Genomic DNA, 19,065 nt, shown 5'->3' on the forward strand with positions numbered 1-19,065 from the left:
TTTTTTTCTTTTTAGAAAATGTCTATTTATTCAAAAATACAAATCCAATTCATGCATGACTTGAATACACCACTTCTATAATAAGCATTATTTTAATTTCTGATTACAAATGGGAACTAATTGTAAAAAAATGTAAGGGTGGTACAACTGTCCTGATATTTTAATGTAGACAAAAAAAATCCTCAATATACCCCTTTTCAGTTAGTAAACACTGTGACCTTTTTTATGGGCAGAGCTTAAGTGGAGGCAGAAAGATTCCCTTGACTGTTTCACTTAATGCTAGCTAGCAAGTTTTGTTTACTTTATTTTTTTTTTTATGACTAGAGAAAATTTGATTTTATGTGAATATGTAATGTCACTCACTGTCTGGGGTAATGATTGTTATTTGAAAATATTAACCTTGATAGAAGAAACCAGATTGGCTGACTCGTACTCTCGGGTGATCTGACTGGAGTCGCATGACACACAGCATGTATAGTAAATAGAAACTGAGGGCATATAAATCTTTAGTATTTAGTTACAGTACTGTTGCAAACTCAGACAAACAAATGGAGTTGCTAGCTGTCTCACAATGAGAGTTGTCACTGTGAAAACCTTGTCCCAAGATATTTTTGATAAATTTGGGACACAAAAGGACCACCATTCCACTGAGACTTAAATATGCCATAGAGGGATATATAAAGGTTTTTAAAATAATTATGGTGGGTAACAAGATTAATTTGGAAGTGAGGGTTTATACAGATCACAATGCAAGCGGGAGAAGCCTCATTTTACGATGGTCACGATTACAAATGACAACATACAGGATTCATGTACTGCATGGTAAGATTAAATTAATTTACATTTAACCAGTCTGATATGGAGCGGCAGTGAAATGTAGACCTTCGTTTATGTGTTTTTGACCTACACTGTACATAATGTGAGATCAATTAGCTATTTACTCATTAACGTTAGTGGATTAACTAACTTTATCATTAGCTAGTTTTAGCCAGAAACACCTTGATGAAGCAAAATATTACCTTAATATTCTGCTTGAGCAGATAAAAATTGTAACCTAATGAGAGTATGACAACCAGAAAACATTTTGCTCTTCCTTGGGATTGGGGTTGAATGCTTAGGGACATTTTGCTCCATTTTGTTAGGGTTTAGGAAATTTAATCAAATAAGTTCCATTGCCCATCCTCTCAGAATACCTGGAATCAGTGTTACAAGTATCCATGGCACATAGTTTTTCCATTTTTGTAGTATAAACACCATCAAACCATCAAAATATTCGGATCTTTCAATGTTTCTCTGTGGCACTAAAACCTAAAGATGTCAGAGTTTCGGTCCCCTCGCAACTGAAACTCAACCGCCATTGGCTCATCTGCGTTAGAGGGGTCAATTGACATAGGTCAATTGTAGAAAGTGAGACAACAAAAACGGTTTCCTTTATATTTAGTCTCTGGTTGTTTGCTAAATTGTTCCCCAATTTCAGCTTCAATAATGCCTCAGCAGTGCCACAGGCTGATTGCCTCCATGCCACGCTGCATTGAAGCAGTAATTTGTGTAAAAGGAGCCCCAACCAAGTATTGAGTGCATAATTAAACCTGCTTAGGAGATCTTTGAACATTTCTGTTTTGCTTTTTTGATTGATCTTTGAGAAAATATTCAATTTTTTTGAGATACTGAAGTTTTAGTTTTCCTAAGCTGTAAGTAATAAACATCAAAAAAAAAATTAATAAATTACAAAACAATAAAGAACTTTTCCATGTTATTCAATTTTTTTCAGATGCATCTGAATGCCATCCAGCAGGTGTCCAACCGTCATTTATAAAGGGCATTTTAGAAAATATATACTTTTTCTTTCATTTTTCCATTTAGCTAAGCATCTAATTAAAAGAAAAACAGTTTCCTTCTGAAGCTCTAGAGATCAATGTTGCTTATCACATCTGAAGCAGTGCCACAACAGGAGACCAAATCAAACATGCAAATATATAGCATTACAGCTTCACATAATTTATCCTAAAGCTCTTGCTGCATGTGCAGGAACTATCTCCTGGAGGACTGTTTTTTATTTATTTATTTTTTATTTTTTGGTTGTGTGTGTGTGTGTGTGTGTGTTTTAGACATTAACATATATATGCACATGTGCATACCTGCACGTTAACAGCTCTGGGGCTGTGCGGCTCCTCATCTGGTTTGAGTTTGGAGCGTTTGTGATGCATGGGGTCCCCTGTGCTACTCACAGCCGACTCACTGGTGGGTTTACTCTAGAAACAAATATTTTAAAAACACATATAAAAAATGACATCATCATCATCATCATCCAAAATATAGGTCCAAATTCAGTTTGGATATTGAATGACTACAGTATTCATATTCATGAGGTAGTAGTCCAAGGTGCTTCAAAGAATACAATGGTTTTTCCATGGTCTATGTCTAAACATAGCATTACCATGATCAATCAAAGAATAAAATTGTACCCTTTATGAAATAGAAACATATGTTAATATACTTTAAAAATATAACTTATTAGTGTGGAAATAATATACCTAGAATATACTTAAGTATGAATGCTTATTTGTAATTTCATAATTACTTCTACTGTTTTTGAAATATGGTTCAAGTGTACTACTGAATGTACGTTTACATGTAGTCATTTAGCAGACTCTTTTATCCAAATGGACTGGAATGGACAATGGAAGCAATCAAAATCAACAAGAGAGCAATGATATGCAAGTACTATAACAAGTCTCAATTAGCTTGACGTAGTACATGTAGCAAGGTTGTTGTATTTTAAATATATAATAAAGAAAACAGAATAGAAAAAGAATAGAGCATGCTTTTTAAAAAGAAAACAAGTAGTTAGTAAATTAATAGAGTCTAAAAGGGGCAGTTTTATTTAAAGAAAATAATTAGAAAAGAGTGCTAGAGTTACAGGGTCAAATAAAGATGGTGGAAATGTGTTTTTAGCCAATTCTTGCAAATGGCTAAGGACTCAGCTGTTCGGATTGAGTTAGGAAGGTCATTCCACCAGGAGGGAACATTTAATGAAAAAGTCGTGAAAGTTATTTTGTGCCTCTTTGGGATGGCACGATAAAGCAACATTTACTTGCGGAACATAAAATCTGAAGTAATGAATTTAGGGGTGCAGAGCCAGTGGTGGCTTTGTACAAACATTAATGCCTTAAATTTTATGCAAGCAGCTATTTGTACTGTAGCCAGCGCAAACTGATAAACAGAGGTGTGATGTGCATTCTTTTTGACTATATATATATTATCACTATTAAATTATAGTATTTTAAACATCACATTTTGGACAAACAATAGTAAACAGTGGTTTTAAGTCATGTACCATAGTAGTCCCATGTAAAAAAAAAGTAAGTGTCCATAATTGTACTGAATATGCACTTTTAGTCACTTTTACTGTACTGTAATGGTACATGTAGAAATGCATGATATTAACATTGTACCATTCCAAAAAATATAAATATAAATATAAATATCCTTATTTTGGTAGTTTAATAACATGCATACAGTATATATCACAAATCCACTTCAGAGAAATAAAATAATTAAGTAAAAAATAAGCCAACATTTAAAAATGCCACATTCTGTCAGACTCCTCTAGCAAAACATTTAACTTTGCTGAGTATTTATTTATTTTTGCTTTGTGGCTTTACTTGGTGTTTATGTTTACTAAATTTGATAGATATTACCAAAGACAAAGCCAGAAAAGTAATTGTTTGCATTGAGTATTGAGTATAGTTGAGTATAACTGAGTGTAGCTGATTATTGCTGTGCAAATTGATCTTACATTTTGGTTAAAGGTTACATCCTTGACTGAAGAGGAAATGCGAAGGAAGTTATCTAGCAACATGACCAGGCTGTTCCATGCAAGAAAAGTACACAAGAAAGACCAAACATTACCTTAAATATAGTCCATATGAATAGTGTACCATTTCTTCTAAAGTCATGCAATATTTGCAGAAAATAGCAAAACTTGCAAATCATACAGGTTTTTAATCCCTTGAGAGTGAGTAAATGATGACAGCATGCTCATTTTTGGATGAACTATCCTTCTTAAGTATGCCAGCTAATAAATTTTAAATACACTTTAAAGACAATCTTACAAATATAATGTACACCACATTTAGTGTGTTAGATCTTATAGAGAGTAGTGATTCAATAAAACACAATGATCTGATATTTTGCCGTCTGTCATTTTGAGCAATGTTCACACCTTCCCTCCCTTTTTTCATTAATTGTTCTTTTTCGACCACATGGTGAGACAAATGTTCCAAGATGCCCTTCTATTAAAGAAGCTGGTGCTGTCTCTGGGGTCAGGTGGGGGAAATGGATGATACTGATCTAGGAAAGAGTAGTGAGGCTGTAATGGCAAGATTGGTATTGAGAAAATCTCGGGAAAACTCATTCACCATTACACTAAGAGTTAACTGTTACTGAAGCACAAAAACAGGAATCGATTCGAAGACAGATAAAAACAACATGATACAGTTTTTATTCCAGCAAACTCTGTGAGTATAAATGGACAGGGCATGATTAGGTGAAAAAAAAAAATTGTAGAAGAAAAACACTTTTATGCTCATCCTTCAAAGAGAAGGTTTGGGAATGTATCGGTGTCTGATTAATGGTGGAGGTGGAATGATTTTTGCTACTAACAAGCAGGGTGTTATTTCTCAAAGGTGCCTCCTAGGCATCACACAGGCTCTCCACATCGAGACAAAACACGGAAACTATGCGCACACAAGGGAAAAACTCCCATGAGACCTGTCTGTGAGGGAGGGCTACCTGCAGCCACATGTTCTCTGTTGTTTATATATGCTGTTGTGTTGGTGTACTTTCATGAATCACACACAAAAATAAAAAGCTCCAGCACTTATAATGATAAGCTCTGAATAAATGTAAGCTTTCAAGGGGAAAACTAAATGACTTCTGTTGCTGTTTAATACAAGAACACCTAAAAGCAATCATGTTAAATTATTTAAAGGGTTTGCTATTATGCCTTTTCTGTAATGTTAGTCTGTAATGTTGCCGTTTGAGCATAAGAAAGATCTGCAAAGCTACAAAGCTCAAAGTCCAATTCAAAGAGAGATATTTAACCCTCTGGAGTCTAAGGGTATTTTTGGGTCCTGGAGAAGTTTTGTCAATTGTTCCCTGACAATTGTGCTTTTTTAATTTCTTATAGATATCTGAATGGGAATCTCATTGTAATCAGCACAAACTGGGTTATAATAATATGTGAGCAGCATGTATGTACATGATTGTGTTTTTGAGAAAAAAAATGTTATGTGTGGTTAGTGAAAAACTAAAAATGTTAAAACACTTGAATAAGGCCATAAAACACATAAATAACAATGGTTCCTGGGATTTTTGAGAATTGGAGCTTGTAGCCTAGAATTTTACTTTCTAAATGATGTGAAAATCATCTTGTTTACTCACTTACAGAAAATAATACATTGATTAAAATTTTCTAAGACACTTTTTGTTGGTAAAAGTCATATGCGAGAAGGCGTCAACTATCATGAATATCATTGTGATGTACACCTGAGAAGTCAAGTCAGGTCACCTTTATTTATATAGCGCTTTGAACTAAATACATTGCATCAAAGCAACTGAACAACATTCATTAGGAAAACAGTGTGTCAATAATGCAAAATGATAGTTAAAGGCATGTATGAAAGCGTAGTGAATTTGCCCACAGTGTACCATTGAGTTTTTGAAAAATTTCAAAACTTTTCCCAAAATATTGGTCAAAATAGGATTTGTCACGAAAAATCATTCCATTAGCTCAAACACAGAGAAAGTTGGGGCCAAAATAAGACAACTTTACCAATCAGGGTATCTTCCGTCCATTTCAAATCCGTTTTCAATTAAAAAACAAAAAACAAAATACTCCAGAGGATTCAAGTGAGAGAACATGAATTCAATAACGAGAAATGGAAAAATGGCTCGTTTATTCGTTATTTCATCTAGGTTAACAAACGGAAAATGAGTTTTTGACTTGATTTCTCATTTTGTCGTTTGGGGATTAATATTTCAATATTTAATTCGCACTTGTGGGCGGAGCTGAAACGCTGGTTTTGTCTGATTGGTCGAACCGTTACGCCTTCAATTTGGTCTTTCATTCTTTCAGAATAAGAGTCTTATAGGAGTAATGTCTGAAACCACCGCTCACTGTTAATTAACATAATATTTGAGTCAGATGTAGCTGGACACATAATTCGTGCTGCTGTGGCTTTCAAGTCACCCCTTTAAATTATTTCTAGGTTATAGTATTGTATGAATATTGTCCCACTGATAAATACAGTGCAATTAGTTCTGTTTTCTTGGATAAAAGTGAAGTGGAAATAAAAATCAATAATAGACTGAACAGTTCCATGATAATATGTCTGTAACATTTACCACTCTCGTCTTTTAAGTCTAAAGGCACTAGGTAGGTGTGTGCGACATTAATAATTAATTGGGAAAATTAATATAGTTCAATTTATGAAATAAATTAGTAATATTAGTTTTATTACATTCTAAATTGAATGAGGTTTTTCCTTTTTTAGACTTCTTTGATGGCCTTGAGAAATCCAACATATATTTGAACATTATTATCATTTATTATGAGAGTAACTGACAACGACTAAAATTTAAATGTTTCACCAAATTCAGCTCAGATCTTCAGACTCGTCTGACTCGTTGCTGTAACTGGTCAGACTTTTTCCTTCTCAAAAAATCCTAGTGACTTTCATTATCTGAGCAATGAAGGTCTTACACTTAATGTCCACTAGATTACATTTACGTAAGTTTAAATGACAAATAAATACATTAATTTCATGTGTACTACCATGAATATGCCATATCTGTGTACAAGAATAAACTTCACACTTCAAGCTGTACTTTAAAACTTCCCATTCTGGCTTTTTCAACCTACCTCCAAATTTATTTTAAGATTTTTTTTATTCATACTGGTTTGTGCATTTAACGTTTGTCCATCTGGAACTTTTATTTTTCATGAGCTGTACATTTTAAGATGTACTCGGTGTTGATAAATCACATGCACTGAATGTAAAGAGCTAATGTCAGGACACTCAGTCCTCCTCCTGGATGGCCAGTGTCCTGCAAAGTTTAGATACACCTAAGCTAAGCAAGGTCTTCAGGATCAGTAGCAATGTCCAAGCAAGTGTGTTGGAACTGTACTCTGCAGAACATGGTTCTCCCGGTTCAGGAATGAGTTTTAAATCTATAAATGCATTTGTACAGTTGGGTGTCTGCATGCAGAGGTGTACTTCAGTAAGTACAATGTAAACTGTAATCTATAAAGACAAAATCTTCAGATCAGCATTCAGGCCACTGCTTTGAGGTCTCCATCCATTGGTCAAAACAGACCTCGCACCCCACCACACTCCTGCTAGCTGTCAACATTAACTGCGGCTGGTGCCAAATAAAAATTATTATGTATCCCTTGTGCATTGTTCAAATTCACTACCCTTTCGTTATGTTTGGGATGAAAACATCCACTCAATTAAACTGCTATAAAAATGTATCAGATACATTTTTTTTTTTTTTTCAATATTTTTTTTTGCATAAATCTATTAATCAACCTCAGTCCTGATCAAAACTACCAAATGTTTTTTTTTTTTTTTAAATCCAAGATGTTAACTCTTTAATTGGCAAGTTCATAAATGATGTCACTGATTTAGGGGGAAAAAACTAACAAAATGACTTATTTTCAATATAAAAGTAATTGAGGCTGGATTTTTTTTTTTATCACAGTCTTGGGCATGTCAAAGATTAGTAACAAGATTGGCTTTGATGCATTTTTAGTTTTTTTGCAGCATTAGATTTATTTATTTTTTTCCCTAATTTATTGTTGGTGGCTGTTTTTTTGCTCCATTGACTTCCATTATAATGACACTTTTGATTGCAAAGCCATGACACATAATCATGCATTCTTGATTGTTTGTGGTTTTCCCTTTTGGGAAGAGGTACAATTTGTTATTTTTACAGTTTATCACTAGGTGGGACCATCAACCCTTTAGATAGGCCTGTGCAAAAAAAAAAAAGCTTAGTTTCTGACTTGTATATGAAGCCTCATCCCGAACATAACAAAAGGGTAGTGAATTTGCCCACAGTGTACTGTTGATTTTTGAAACTTTTCAAACATTTCCCAAAATATGTCAAAATAAGATTCTTCACCAAAAATCATTCCATTAGCTGAAACACAGAGAAAGTTGTGCAAGTACATTTGACTTGCAGTTTTACAAAACATAATCATTTTTATTTGGCACCAGCTGCAGTAGTTAATGTTGTTTTCTATTATACAGTTATCATTTGGCTAAGGTATACCCCCCTACCACACCATCTATCATTGAAGAACCTGTGTTACACAGATATGGCATATTCATGGTAATGTTTTTATTTGTCATTTAAACTTACGTAAATAGAAATACTGTCTCCCCCTCTAGTGGACATTAAGTGTAAGACCTTCATTGCTCAGATAATGAAAGTCACTTGGATTTTTTGAGAAGGAAAAAGCAACGAGTCAGACGAGTCTGAAGATCTAAGCTGAATTTGGTGAAACATTAAAAATTTTAGTCGATTTCAATTACTCTCATAATAGATAATAATAATTATGTTCAAATATATGTTGGCTTTCTCAAGGCCAACAAAGAAGACTAAAAGAGAAACATCATTGAATTTAGTTTGTAATAAAATTAAAAATTCTAATTTATTTAATAAATTTAACTATATTAATTTCCACAATTAATTATTAATGTCTAGTGCCTATTGACTTAAAAGACGAGAGAGGTAAATGTTACAGACATATTATCATGGAACTGTTCAGTCTATTATTGATTTTCATTTCCACTTCACTTTTATCCATGGAGACAGAACTATTTGCACTGTATTTATCAGTGGGACAATATTCATACAATACTATAACCTAGAAATAATTTAAAGGGGTGACTTGCAAGCCACAGCAGCACGAATTATGTGCGCAGCAACATCTGACTCAAATATTATGTTAATTAACAGTGAGCGGTGGTTTCAGAGATTACTCCTATAAGACTCTTATTCTGCCTGAAAGAATGTAGAGACCGAGCTGAAGGCGGAGCGATTCGACCAATCAGATGAAAGGAGCGTTTCAGCTCCGCCTACAAGTGCGAATGAAATATTGAAGCCATAAACCGTTTTTTAATCCCCAAACGACAAAATGAGAAATCAAGTCAAAAACTCATTTTCCGTTTGTTAACCTAGATGGAATAACGAATAAACGAGCCATTTTCCATTTCTCGTTATTGAATTCATGTTCTCTCACTTGAATCCTCTGGAGTAATTAGTTTTCTGCTTTTTAATTGAAAACGGATTTGAAATGGACGGAAGATACCCTGATTTTTACCCCCTAGTGAACGAATATTTCCCCAACAACGCATAAGGGTTAAACTGAAGCTTGCAGCAAGCAGCTTTGGTAAGAGGAAGGACATTTTCCGACCAGGTGTCGAGTGCTGTCAATCACAACACAGACTGTTATAGCACAATTATACCAATTATAGCACAGACTGGCCCAGCTAACCAATCACAGCACATCTCGTATTCCAGAAGGTGGGCCTACATTTGATACAGGAACTATTCGAGCAGATCATGCCAGACTGGAGAGAGAGGTATTGTATTGTGTACACCCCCAAAACAAAATGAAGTGTCACAGTGTCTGGTTTGTGTTCCCTGGGTATCCACTAGATGTCCTCCTTCCCCACGGTGTCTGTCACTTCATGAACCACATTTCTCACGTTCTCTGCCTAAATCATTGCACCCAGCTGTCACGGGTTATCAATCATTGCACTCAGTCAGTTCCTGTCTTATTCCCCAATTTATCCTTATCCCCATTTATCTCTCCCTGTGTATTTATACCTGGTCTGTCTTAGTATGTGTCATGGAGTCCTTGTTTAATGTTAATCCATAGTCTTGCTCTTGCCTTGTGTTTTTGTCTGTTTTCATGTTGGATTGTTACTCTGGTTTGGACCCATGCCTGGACTGTTTACCCTTTTGGATTCCCCTCAAATAAACGTTATACATGCACTTGCATCTCTCTCTGTGTTTCATTGTATCCCGGTCATGACAGAAGGACTCCGTCACAGCAAGATCCAGTGGTATGTCTTTTGATGTTTCCCGTTCCCCAGCCAGGATGGTGGAGCAGAGAGCTAAATATTTGAAGTTGACCGCCCTGCATCAAGAGGGCAATGAGGTGGGTGCCATGGCACAGGTGTTCTGGTCCCTGGCCGAGGGCATGGAATATAATGACGCGGCCCTAAAGGACTATTTTAACAGCGGGCTGGATGACCCGGTTCCTCAAGAGGAAATGGCTCATTTGGACACATTTGAGTTCTGGGAATTTGTGTGCTACTTGCAGCATCGGCTTCCATGGGATGCCCCAGCCACTCCTGTCTCTTCCGGTGGGATGGCCGCCAGCCCAGCGCCACTGCACAAGAAGTCTGCCAACCCAGGGTCACAGCACAAGGTGGTCGACAGCCCAGCACCACTGCCCAGGATGGCGCCAGCCCAGCGCCACTGCGCAGAATGGCCGCCCACCCAGCACCGCTGCACAGAATGGCCGCCCACCCAGCACCGTTGCATAAGAAAGCCGCCAGCCCAGCGCCTATGCATAAGATGGCCGCCAGCCCAGTGCCACGAGATAAGATGGCCGCCAGCTCAGTGCCACAGCACAAGATGGCAGCCGGTCCAGAGCCACTGCCCAGGATGGCCGCCGGTCCAGCGCCAGTGCCCAAAATGGCCACCGGTCCAGCACCACAGCACAAGATGGCTGCTTGCCCAATGCCTCTGCACAGGATGACAGCCACAGCTGACCTTCCAGAGTCGAGTCAGGTTCCCGTGAACCCTCCAGAGTCGAGTCAGGTTCCCGTTGACCCTCCAGAGTTGAGTCAGTGTCCGGTTGTCCCTCCAGAGTCAAGTCAGGTTCCGGTTGACCCTCCAGAGTCTAGTCAGGTTCCTGTTGACCATCCAGAGTCGAGTCAGGTGCTTGTGGACCCTCCAGAGTCGAGTCAGGTGTTCATGGACCCTCCAGAGTCAGGGTTAGTCACCGTTGACCTTCCAGAGTCAGGGTTAGTCACCGTTGACCTTCCAGAGTCAGGGTTAGTCACCGTTGACCCTCCAGAGTTGAGTCAGTGTCCGGTTGTCCCTCCAGAGTCAAGTCAGGTTCCGGTTGACCCTCCAGAGTCTAGTCAGGCTCCTGTTGACCATCCAGAGTCGAGTCACGTTCCAGTTGATCCTCCTGAATCAAGTTAGATTCCTGTTGACCTTCCGGAGTCGAGTCAGGTGCTTGTGGACCCTCCAGAGTCGAGTCAGGTGTTCATGGACCCTCCAGAGTCAGGGTTAGTCACCGTTGACCTTCCAGAGTCACGCTTAGTCACCGTTGACCTTCCAGAGTCACGCTTAGTCACCGTTGACCTTTCAGAGTCAGGGTTAGTCACCGTTGACCTTCCAGAGTCAGGGCTAGTTCCTGGTGACCTTCGAGTCGAGTCACGTTCCAGTTGAACCTCCTGAATCAAGTCAGATTCCTGTTGACCTCCCAGAGTCGAGTCAGGTGCCCGTTGACTTTCCAGAGTTGAGTCAGGTTCCGGTTGACCCTCCAGAGTCGAGTCAGGTGCTCGTGGACCTTCCAGAGTCAGGGTAAGTCACCGTTGACCTTCCGGAGTCAGGGTTAGTCACAGTTGACCTTCCAGAGACAGGACTAGTCACCATGGACTTTCCAAGTCACTGGTGCTCTTCAAGGACAAGAGTCAAGTCACCGCTGATCTTCAAGGACAGAGTCAAGTCACTGGTGATCTTCAAGGACAGAGTCAAGTCACTGGTAGTGTTGCACGATGCACCGACACTTCAAAAGTATCGCGATTCTCGGAAATTAAAAACGTCACGATTCCTAAATTTATTAGTATCGATACTTCAAAGAATGACCGCGTTCCAGATTTGTAAGAGACGTATTTCATGTTGGTGTGTGCAACGCACGCTTCCAGTGCCTCCCTATGGACATGTTTTTTTTTTCTCCTCACGCAAGCAGAACAAAAAGCACTACAGCGAGATGCTGCATTAGTGGCTTTACTAAACTGATTTGGCTTTACTAAAATGTGTGTAATAACGCATTAAATAGTTTAAATAAGTTGTTCAGATGAACAAAGCACGAGGTTTTCTTGCATAATTAACATTTTAATTGTTTGGTCAGACAGTTCATAATAATATTCACATTAATCTGGGATTAAATGTGGAGTTATGTTCTGTATGCTAAATATGAAAACGAGCGTATCTGCACAGCTCCTATAACTGCACTTTGTATCTGCTGATTGCTGATCGAGATTTACATGCTTGGCTCACTGACCCTGTATACTCATTTATTTCGTTCATAAACGAGATGTATCAGTTCATTCAACTCTTCACGAATGAGAAGATCTCTCGATCTCGATCTGGGTTCACTACATTCAACAAATCACATGCTCCGTCACAATCTTGAGTACAGGATGAAAGATGAAACCGTTCACAGAGCTGTTCACGAGCTGCGCATGCGCTGCTAATAGCGCCGAGCTCGCGCAAGTATAGGAGGGAGGAACTTCAGTGAACGAGAAATGAGAAAAGAAATTTGACTTTATTTGCAGGCTGGGGCGGGCCAAATAATTTCACAAAAGCGGGAGTCGCGACCCGCGGGTTGGAAAAAAACCTGATCTGCGCATCACTAGGCTGCATGTGCGAGCACAAGTGATACTGTGGCCCCTGGTCCACGACTGTAGAAAAACATGACGGTCATTAAAGCTCACTGGCTGAGTTTTCTCCCCTGAAAGAAAACGTTGCACAACTGACAGAATAAATTACAATATCTGAGATATTGCTGCCAAATTTTATTTGCTTTTTTTTTTTTTACTTGAATACCATTGCTTAAATTGATATTATTTATATTTTGACAATTAATCTTCTGAGTTCAGAAACATTGTTTAATATAATCGCTGTTCATATTTTTATTCAAAGTTCAGAGACAATATACATTTATTACTCTTATGTTTCTTAAGATAACTGAGATAATGCTGCTAAATTGATTCTTTCTTTACCTTGAATGTCATTGCTCTAATTTATTTTTTATATTTTGATATTTCATATTTTGTTCTAATGTGTAATATACCTGCTGTTCATATGTTCATTTATTAGTGTGTTATATGATTAGAATGTTGTCCCGGTTTTAAAATAAAGCACAGCATTGATATTTGAGAGTGTATTTTCCCTTTTCAGGAAAAGTATCGAAAAAGTATCGAAATCGCAATTATTGACTAGGTATCGGTATCGAAACAATAATTTTGGTATCGTGACAACACTAGTCACTGGTGATCTTCAAGGACAGAGCCAAGTCACTGGTGATTTTCAAGGACTGAGTCAAGTCACAGATGATCTTCAAAAAAAATAGATTGTTACTCTGGTTTGGACCCATGCCTGGACTGTTTACCCTTTTGGATGCCCCTCAAATAAATGTCATACGCGCACTTGGATCTCTCTCTGTGTTTCATTGTATCCCATTCGTGACATCAAGACTTTGTAAAAGAGTATAATAGTACACCTTTAAAAATGCATTTTGTTGTTTAAATTTAAGAATGAAAATCTCAGTTAATCTCTTTTTAGTCCATCTTTGTATCTGTATTCTAATATATCAAGGCTGGAACCATGGCTTAGCTAGTGGTTAACACATGCTCGCAGTTGTGGTACTCGCATGGAAAATAAAAGTAAAAAATACAGCCTGTGCTAAACTTGTTGTCTTGTTTCTTCCCCACTATTATTATTAATAGCCAAAAATATAATAAATACATAAGCAGACACGTGGAGTGGGAGTGGGGTGGTTTTGGGGGCTTGAGCATCTGCTCTTTTCCCCCTGGATGCCCAAAGTGCCATTTTGTAAAGGCATTTTTTTTTTTTTTTATTAAATTCACTTTTCTGAAGGCCTGCCCAATCAAACTATTAGTAAAATTCATGAATTTAGCTGTAAATGAAATTATCCACATGATGACATTTCACCTGACGATCTCATCGGGGAAGATTACTCATGTTAGAATGCCTTTAATAACATCCGTGGCTGCCGGTAGGTAGAGTTCTCAGTGGACCATTGTGCTTGTATACTTACATTATTAAATTATTATTATTTTCAAGAATGACGTGAAGAGAGCAGGCAAAGCTTTATATTTCTGTGTGTAGCCTGTGGATGTAACATTAGCTGTAGCAAGGGGCTATAACATTTTTGTTTAATATTTTCTTAATGAAAATTTTATGATTGGATTAAAGGCTACCACGATCACCTTTTCGCCATTTTTATTACAGAATAAGACAGTAAATATATTTCATAGTTTCTATACTAAATGTCAATCAGTGAGAGTGCCCTCCATTCCTCGAGTATGAATAAAACACACATCACTCCTGATATTCACATCTCCTCATTTTGGATACGAATAATATGTCAGGTTATGCAAAGACTATCGATACTTATTCTTTGAATTTAAATCTAGAAACATCTATGCAAACACACTGCCCAAATAAAGTGTGCGGGACAAATTTACATTTGATTAAAATTCAATATTTATTAAATATAAAAAATGTAGCTAATGTAGTTCTACACACAGCAATATCATCAAATGTGCCTGTTCTCTTTTGTTCTTGATGTTTGATTGGGAAAAGTTTAAAGGGCATCGAGAGGTCTTTGTCTTGAAATATTTATATAGATCATCATACTCTTAAAAGCTATAACCACAAATAAGTAAATATTATAATATATTGAAACTTCGTATGAATATTCATGGGATGGTACAACATATTATAAGTTATTTTATTATGCATTATGCATTCATTATAATACCTTAAGAATATCCTTATAATGTATTATAAATACGGGCTTCATAGAAAGTGTTAGCAAACTTTCTTGTAATTATGATTTATGCTGGGTACACACCAAAAGATAATCGGGTTGATTTTGGGCTGATTTGCCCCCTTTCCGACAATCCTAGCTATGTCCCGATTATCTTGATGGTTCTACAGATTATTTTATCAGATTTTCCCTTGGTGTGAGGTGTGTTAAGAATGTCCGAACCTGATCGGAAGAATGTCGGGGTCGCCCCGATCGCGAATGATAAATATTCAACATGTTTAATATTTAAGATTAGAATTCCTGATGTGTGGTGGGAACAAACGCGTGCACGCTCTGGAGATTATCTTTGTCTTTTTTATGTTAACTGACTATTCATAGTTTGAACTATTATTATTACAGTTTTTAATGTAAAAATGTAGAGTGCCTTAAAAATAATTATCACAACACTGGTAAAACAGGCTTATACTGATCCTCCAAATTATACTTATCAATCCTGTTTCATTATTTATGTCATTCAAAAAATGAATAAATTCAGAACAGGCTTAAAATAGAATTCAATTTAAAATTTTGTTTTTCCTACAACAGCAAAAGTAGAGTTTACAACAGCAAAACCACCATACCCTGTTAATTCAATAATAGCATCAATAATATTATTCAGTTTCTAACTGCAGAGGAATTAAGGGGTACAAACAAACAAAAAAATCTTTAACTTTTAAACATAAATTGGTCTTTTCTGCTCTGTGATTCTTTTTAAAAACTGCATTTGCTGCTGTAAAAAATGTTCCGATACACGTATCAGAAAAAGCACAGCCCTATTTAAAGTCACGCTCCATGTGCCTCTTTTATATAGTACTTTGAGCACCTGTCCCTCCAAAGGTCTCTGCACGTCCCAGTACAGAAGTGAGAACTGACCTGTGAGTCATTTGAGGCAATGGAACATTCTGTAGGTGGCATACTGGAGGGAGGGATGTCAGGAGCAGGTCTCTGGGTGGCAAAGATAGGAGCAGGGTGCACAAGGGGCGGACTGTGTCCAAATGCAGAACCTACAATGCCCGGCTGCCGACTGATCAGCTGCTGATGCATTTGCAGTGCCACAGATGTCTGAGGATAAGCAAAACTCAATGCAGGGCTGTAAGACAAAATAAACAGATGTTTTTTTAATTAAATTAAATTAATCAATTATGTTTATCAGTGAAATTTGGTCTTGTGGTAAATTATAAACTCCTTAATTTATATAATATTTGTTATTGAATATTCTTTCATTCATTCAGTATTTAATACTATTTATAATACTCTTCAGTTCAAAAGTTTGTGATCAATAAGATTTTTTACAATTTTGAAAGAAGTCCAAAATACCATAAACACAGTAATATTGCAAAATATTATTACAATTTAAAAAAACTGTTTTCTATTTTAAAAGTAGCAATAAAAATCTGAATTTTCAGTAGACGTTATTCCACATATTCACGTCACACGATCCTTCAGAAATCATTCTAATATGCTCAATAATATTTTCTTATCATTGCCAAAGTTTGAACAGTTGTGATGCTTTTGATTTTTGTGTGTGTTTTTCAGGATTCAGAAAAATATCTATTTTTTTTTTATAATAATAACCATTTTATTTGTAATAAAGTTACCCACAGCATGTATTAAACTGATTATCCTACTAAAAACAAACAAACAAAAAACATAACCCCTTTTAAGTTCCAAGGTAGTTCATGTAAGATGAATCAACTGATGAGCATAAAAGCTGTATTTAAGTACACTATTGCTTAAATATCTTTAGAAAGAAAAAAAAAAATCACTGATTAATCACTCTCAGTGGAGGAAAGAGGTCCATTTCTGTTGTCTTTTCTCTTTCCGAGACCCCCACCCAAACCAGGTAACATCGTTTCCTAAAAGTGCTGCTGGATGGCAGACAAGTGACACATCACCTGGGACACTAGTTGTGTCTTCATTGTAGATCCACCCATCAGCTTGAAATAGAATTTACAAGAATGTTCGAATGTAACAACTTCTGATTTTCGGACATGCTGCACAATCTGTGATAATCTCCTTTTTAACATTAAATATTGTACTTATGGAATATTACATTTTTGATAATGTCTTAATACAGCATTCCAATTTATGATAATATATATATTTTTTATTTATTTATTTTTTTTGTCTGAGGAAGTCTGAGGAAACAAAATTTCAGAAAGTGTGTGTCATTTCACAACCGCCATCATTCAAAGGTTTGGAGTCAGAAGATTTTGTATTGAAATAAACTTTTATTCAGCAAAAAAGGATTAAATGGATGTAAATGAGTTTTCCATTTCAAATAAATGCTGTTCATTTTTATTTCCCATTTATCAAATAATGAAGACAAATTTGCACAGAAATATTAAGCAATTATCAATACGATTTCTTTCTTCAACATCAAATCAGCATTTTAGAATGACTGGAAAAATGGCTGCTGAAAATTCAGCTTTGTCATCATAGGAATGTATATATATATATATATATATATATATATATATATATATATATATATATATATATATATATATATATATATATATATATATATATCTAAGAATCTTAAGACCCCAAACTTTTTAACAATATTGTATATCTGTACGTTTGTAGTGCACAAATCACAATATGGCAGTCTTGTGACTGGGACAAATTTAAAAGGACTTTTAGGAGCAAATTAAAGGAACACTGATAAAGTTTTAATCCATTTGGTTGATCAGTATCTGAATACTGATTAGCCTCTAAAAGTAAGTTTCACTTTTGTGACAAATGCTTTATTCTCCTATATTATTGTCTGTATGGACTCCTGCTATGAACTGACCAAATCAACTGTGCCCCATGTAATGGGATCACTTAAAAAAACATTAATCATATAGTCTTTGGAATAGATAAATGTGTGAGTAGAAGGCAGAATGGTAAGCGAACACCCTCCGGTTGACGTGTTCATGACTTACACCTCAGAGAAAGTGAGTGAGCCAGTTTTATTCACTTCATCCACAACAGATTCTCTCTCTTTCCCATTACAGAAACATTACGTTTCTGTCCCCAGACTTTGCTTTCTTTCTCCGTACCCTTTTCATGACCCTTTCATTAGTCATTCTCCCATTCTCTCCTCCTTTCCAGCATGAGCGATTGCATTGTGGCATTGTTAGAGTAAAGCTCTTCTCAGCTTATTGGAGAGAACATCAATCAGGTGATGCATATCAGACAGACGAATGAGAGGGAGGACAGGACGAATATGTTCACATGCTTCCTCCTAATAACACTATCTGTGTTCCATCGTTTATTTCGCCGTCCAATGTTCAGCACGGATTGCTTTTTTTTGTCCTGCATTCTTAAAGTGACCAAGTTTGAAATTACATTAAGGTCAATAAATTAATACATTTTGGTAAACTATACTTTAAAACCCATCAAATGAAAAATTAAAGGGTTAGTTCAGCCAAAAATGTCATTATGTCATTAATGACTCACCCTCATGTCGTTCCAAAGACGTAAGACCTCCGTGCATCTTCTGAACACGTTTTGTGGTTGTTTTAGATTTAGTCTGAGAGCTTTCTGAAAGTGTGTGTACGGTATACTGTCCATGATCAGAAAGGTAATAAAAACATCTTCAAAGTAGTCCATGTGACATCATAGGGTCAGTTAGAATTTCTTGAAGTGTCGAAAATACATTTTGGTCCAAAAATTTATTCAGCATTGTCTTCTCTTCCAGGTCTGTTGTGAGCATGTTCACTGCAGTGTAGTGATATCCGTTTCGCGAATGAATCATTCGATTTAACCGGTTCTTCTTAGTGAACCGGTTGAACCAGTTTACCAAATCGAACTGAATCATTTGAAATGGTTTACGTCTCCAATAAGCATTAATCCACAAATTACGTAAGCTCTTAACTTTTTTTTTTTTTTTTACGTGGCTGACACTCCTTCTGAGTCAAAATAAACCAATATCCCAGAGTAATTAATTTACTCAAACAGTACACTGACTGAACTCCTGTGTTGAGAGAATTGAAGATGAACACTGAGCCGTTCCAGATAACGAACAACCAATTGACTCGTTCTCGAGTCAAGAACCGTTTCTGTTGGACGCGTCAGATTCGAGATTCCGAGGAGTTGATGATACTGCACATATGTGATTCAGCATGAAGCAAACTGACACA

At 36.6% G+C, this 19,065-nt stretch overlaps 1 protein-coding gene across 1 annotated transcript in view; it reads right to left on the bottom strand.

Moving 5' to 3' along the window:
• LOC127946054 (transcriptional activator GLI3) overlaps positions 1 to 19,065 on the bottom strand; it is a 291,286-nt gene that overhangs the window by 26,472 nt on the left and 245,749 nt on the right. Inside the window, exons 8-9 of the mRNA XM_052542339.1 lie at positions 15,809 to 16,025; positions 2,139 to 2,252 (exon numbers count right to left, since the gene is read on the bottom strand). Coding sequence (XP_052398299.1) covers positions 2,139 to 2,252; positions 15,809 to 16,025 — 331 coding nt within the window. The remainder of the gene's footprint in view (positions 1 to 2,138; positions 2,253 to 15,808; positions 16,026 to 19,065) is intronic.

The sequence above is a fragment of the Carassius gibelio genome, chromosome A24, assembly GCF_023724105.1.
Source record: "Carassius gibelio isolate Cgi1373 ecotype wild population from Czech Republic chromosome A24, carGib1.2-hapl.c, whole genome shotgun sequence".
NCBI classification, from domain to species: Eukaryota; Metazoa; Chordata; class Actinopteri; order Cypriniformes; family Cyprinidae; genus Carassius; species Carassius gibelio.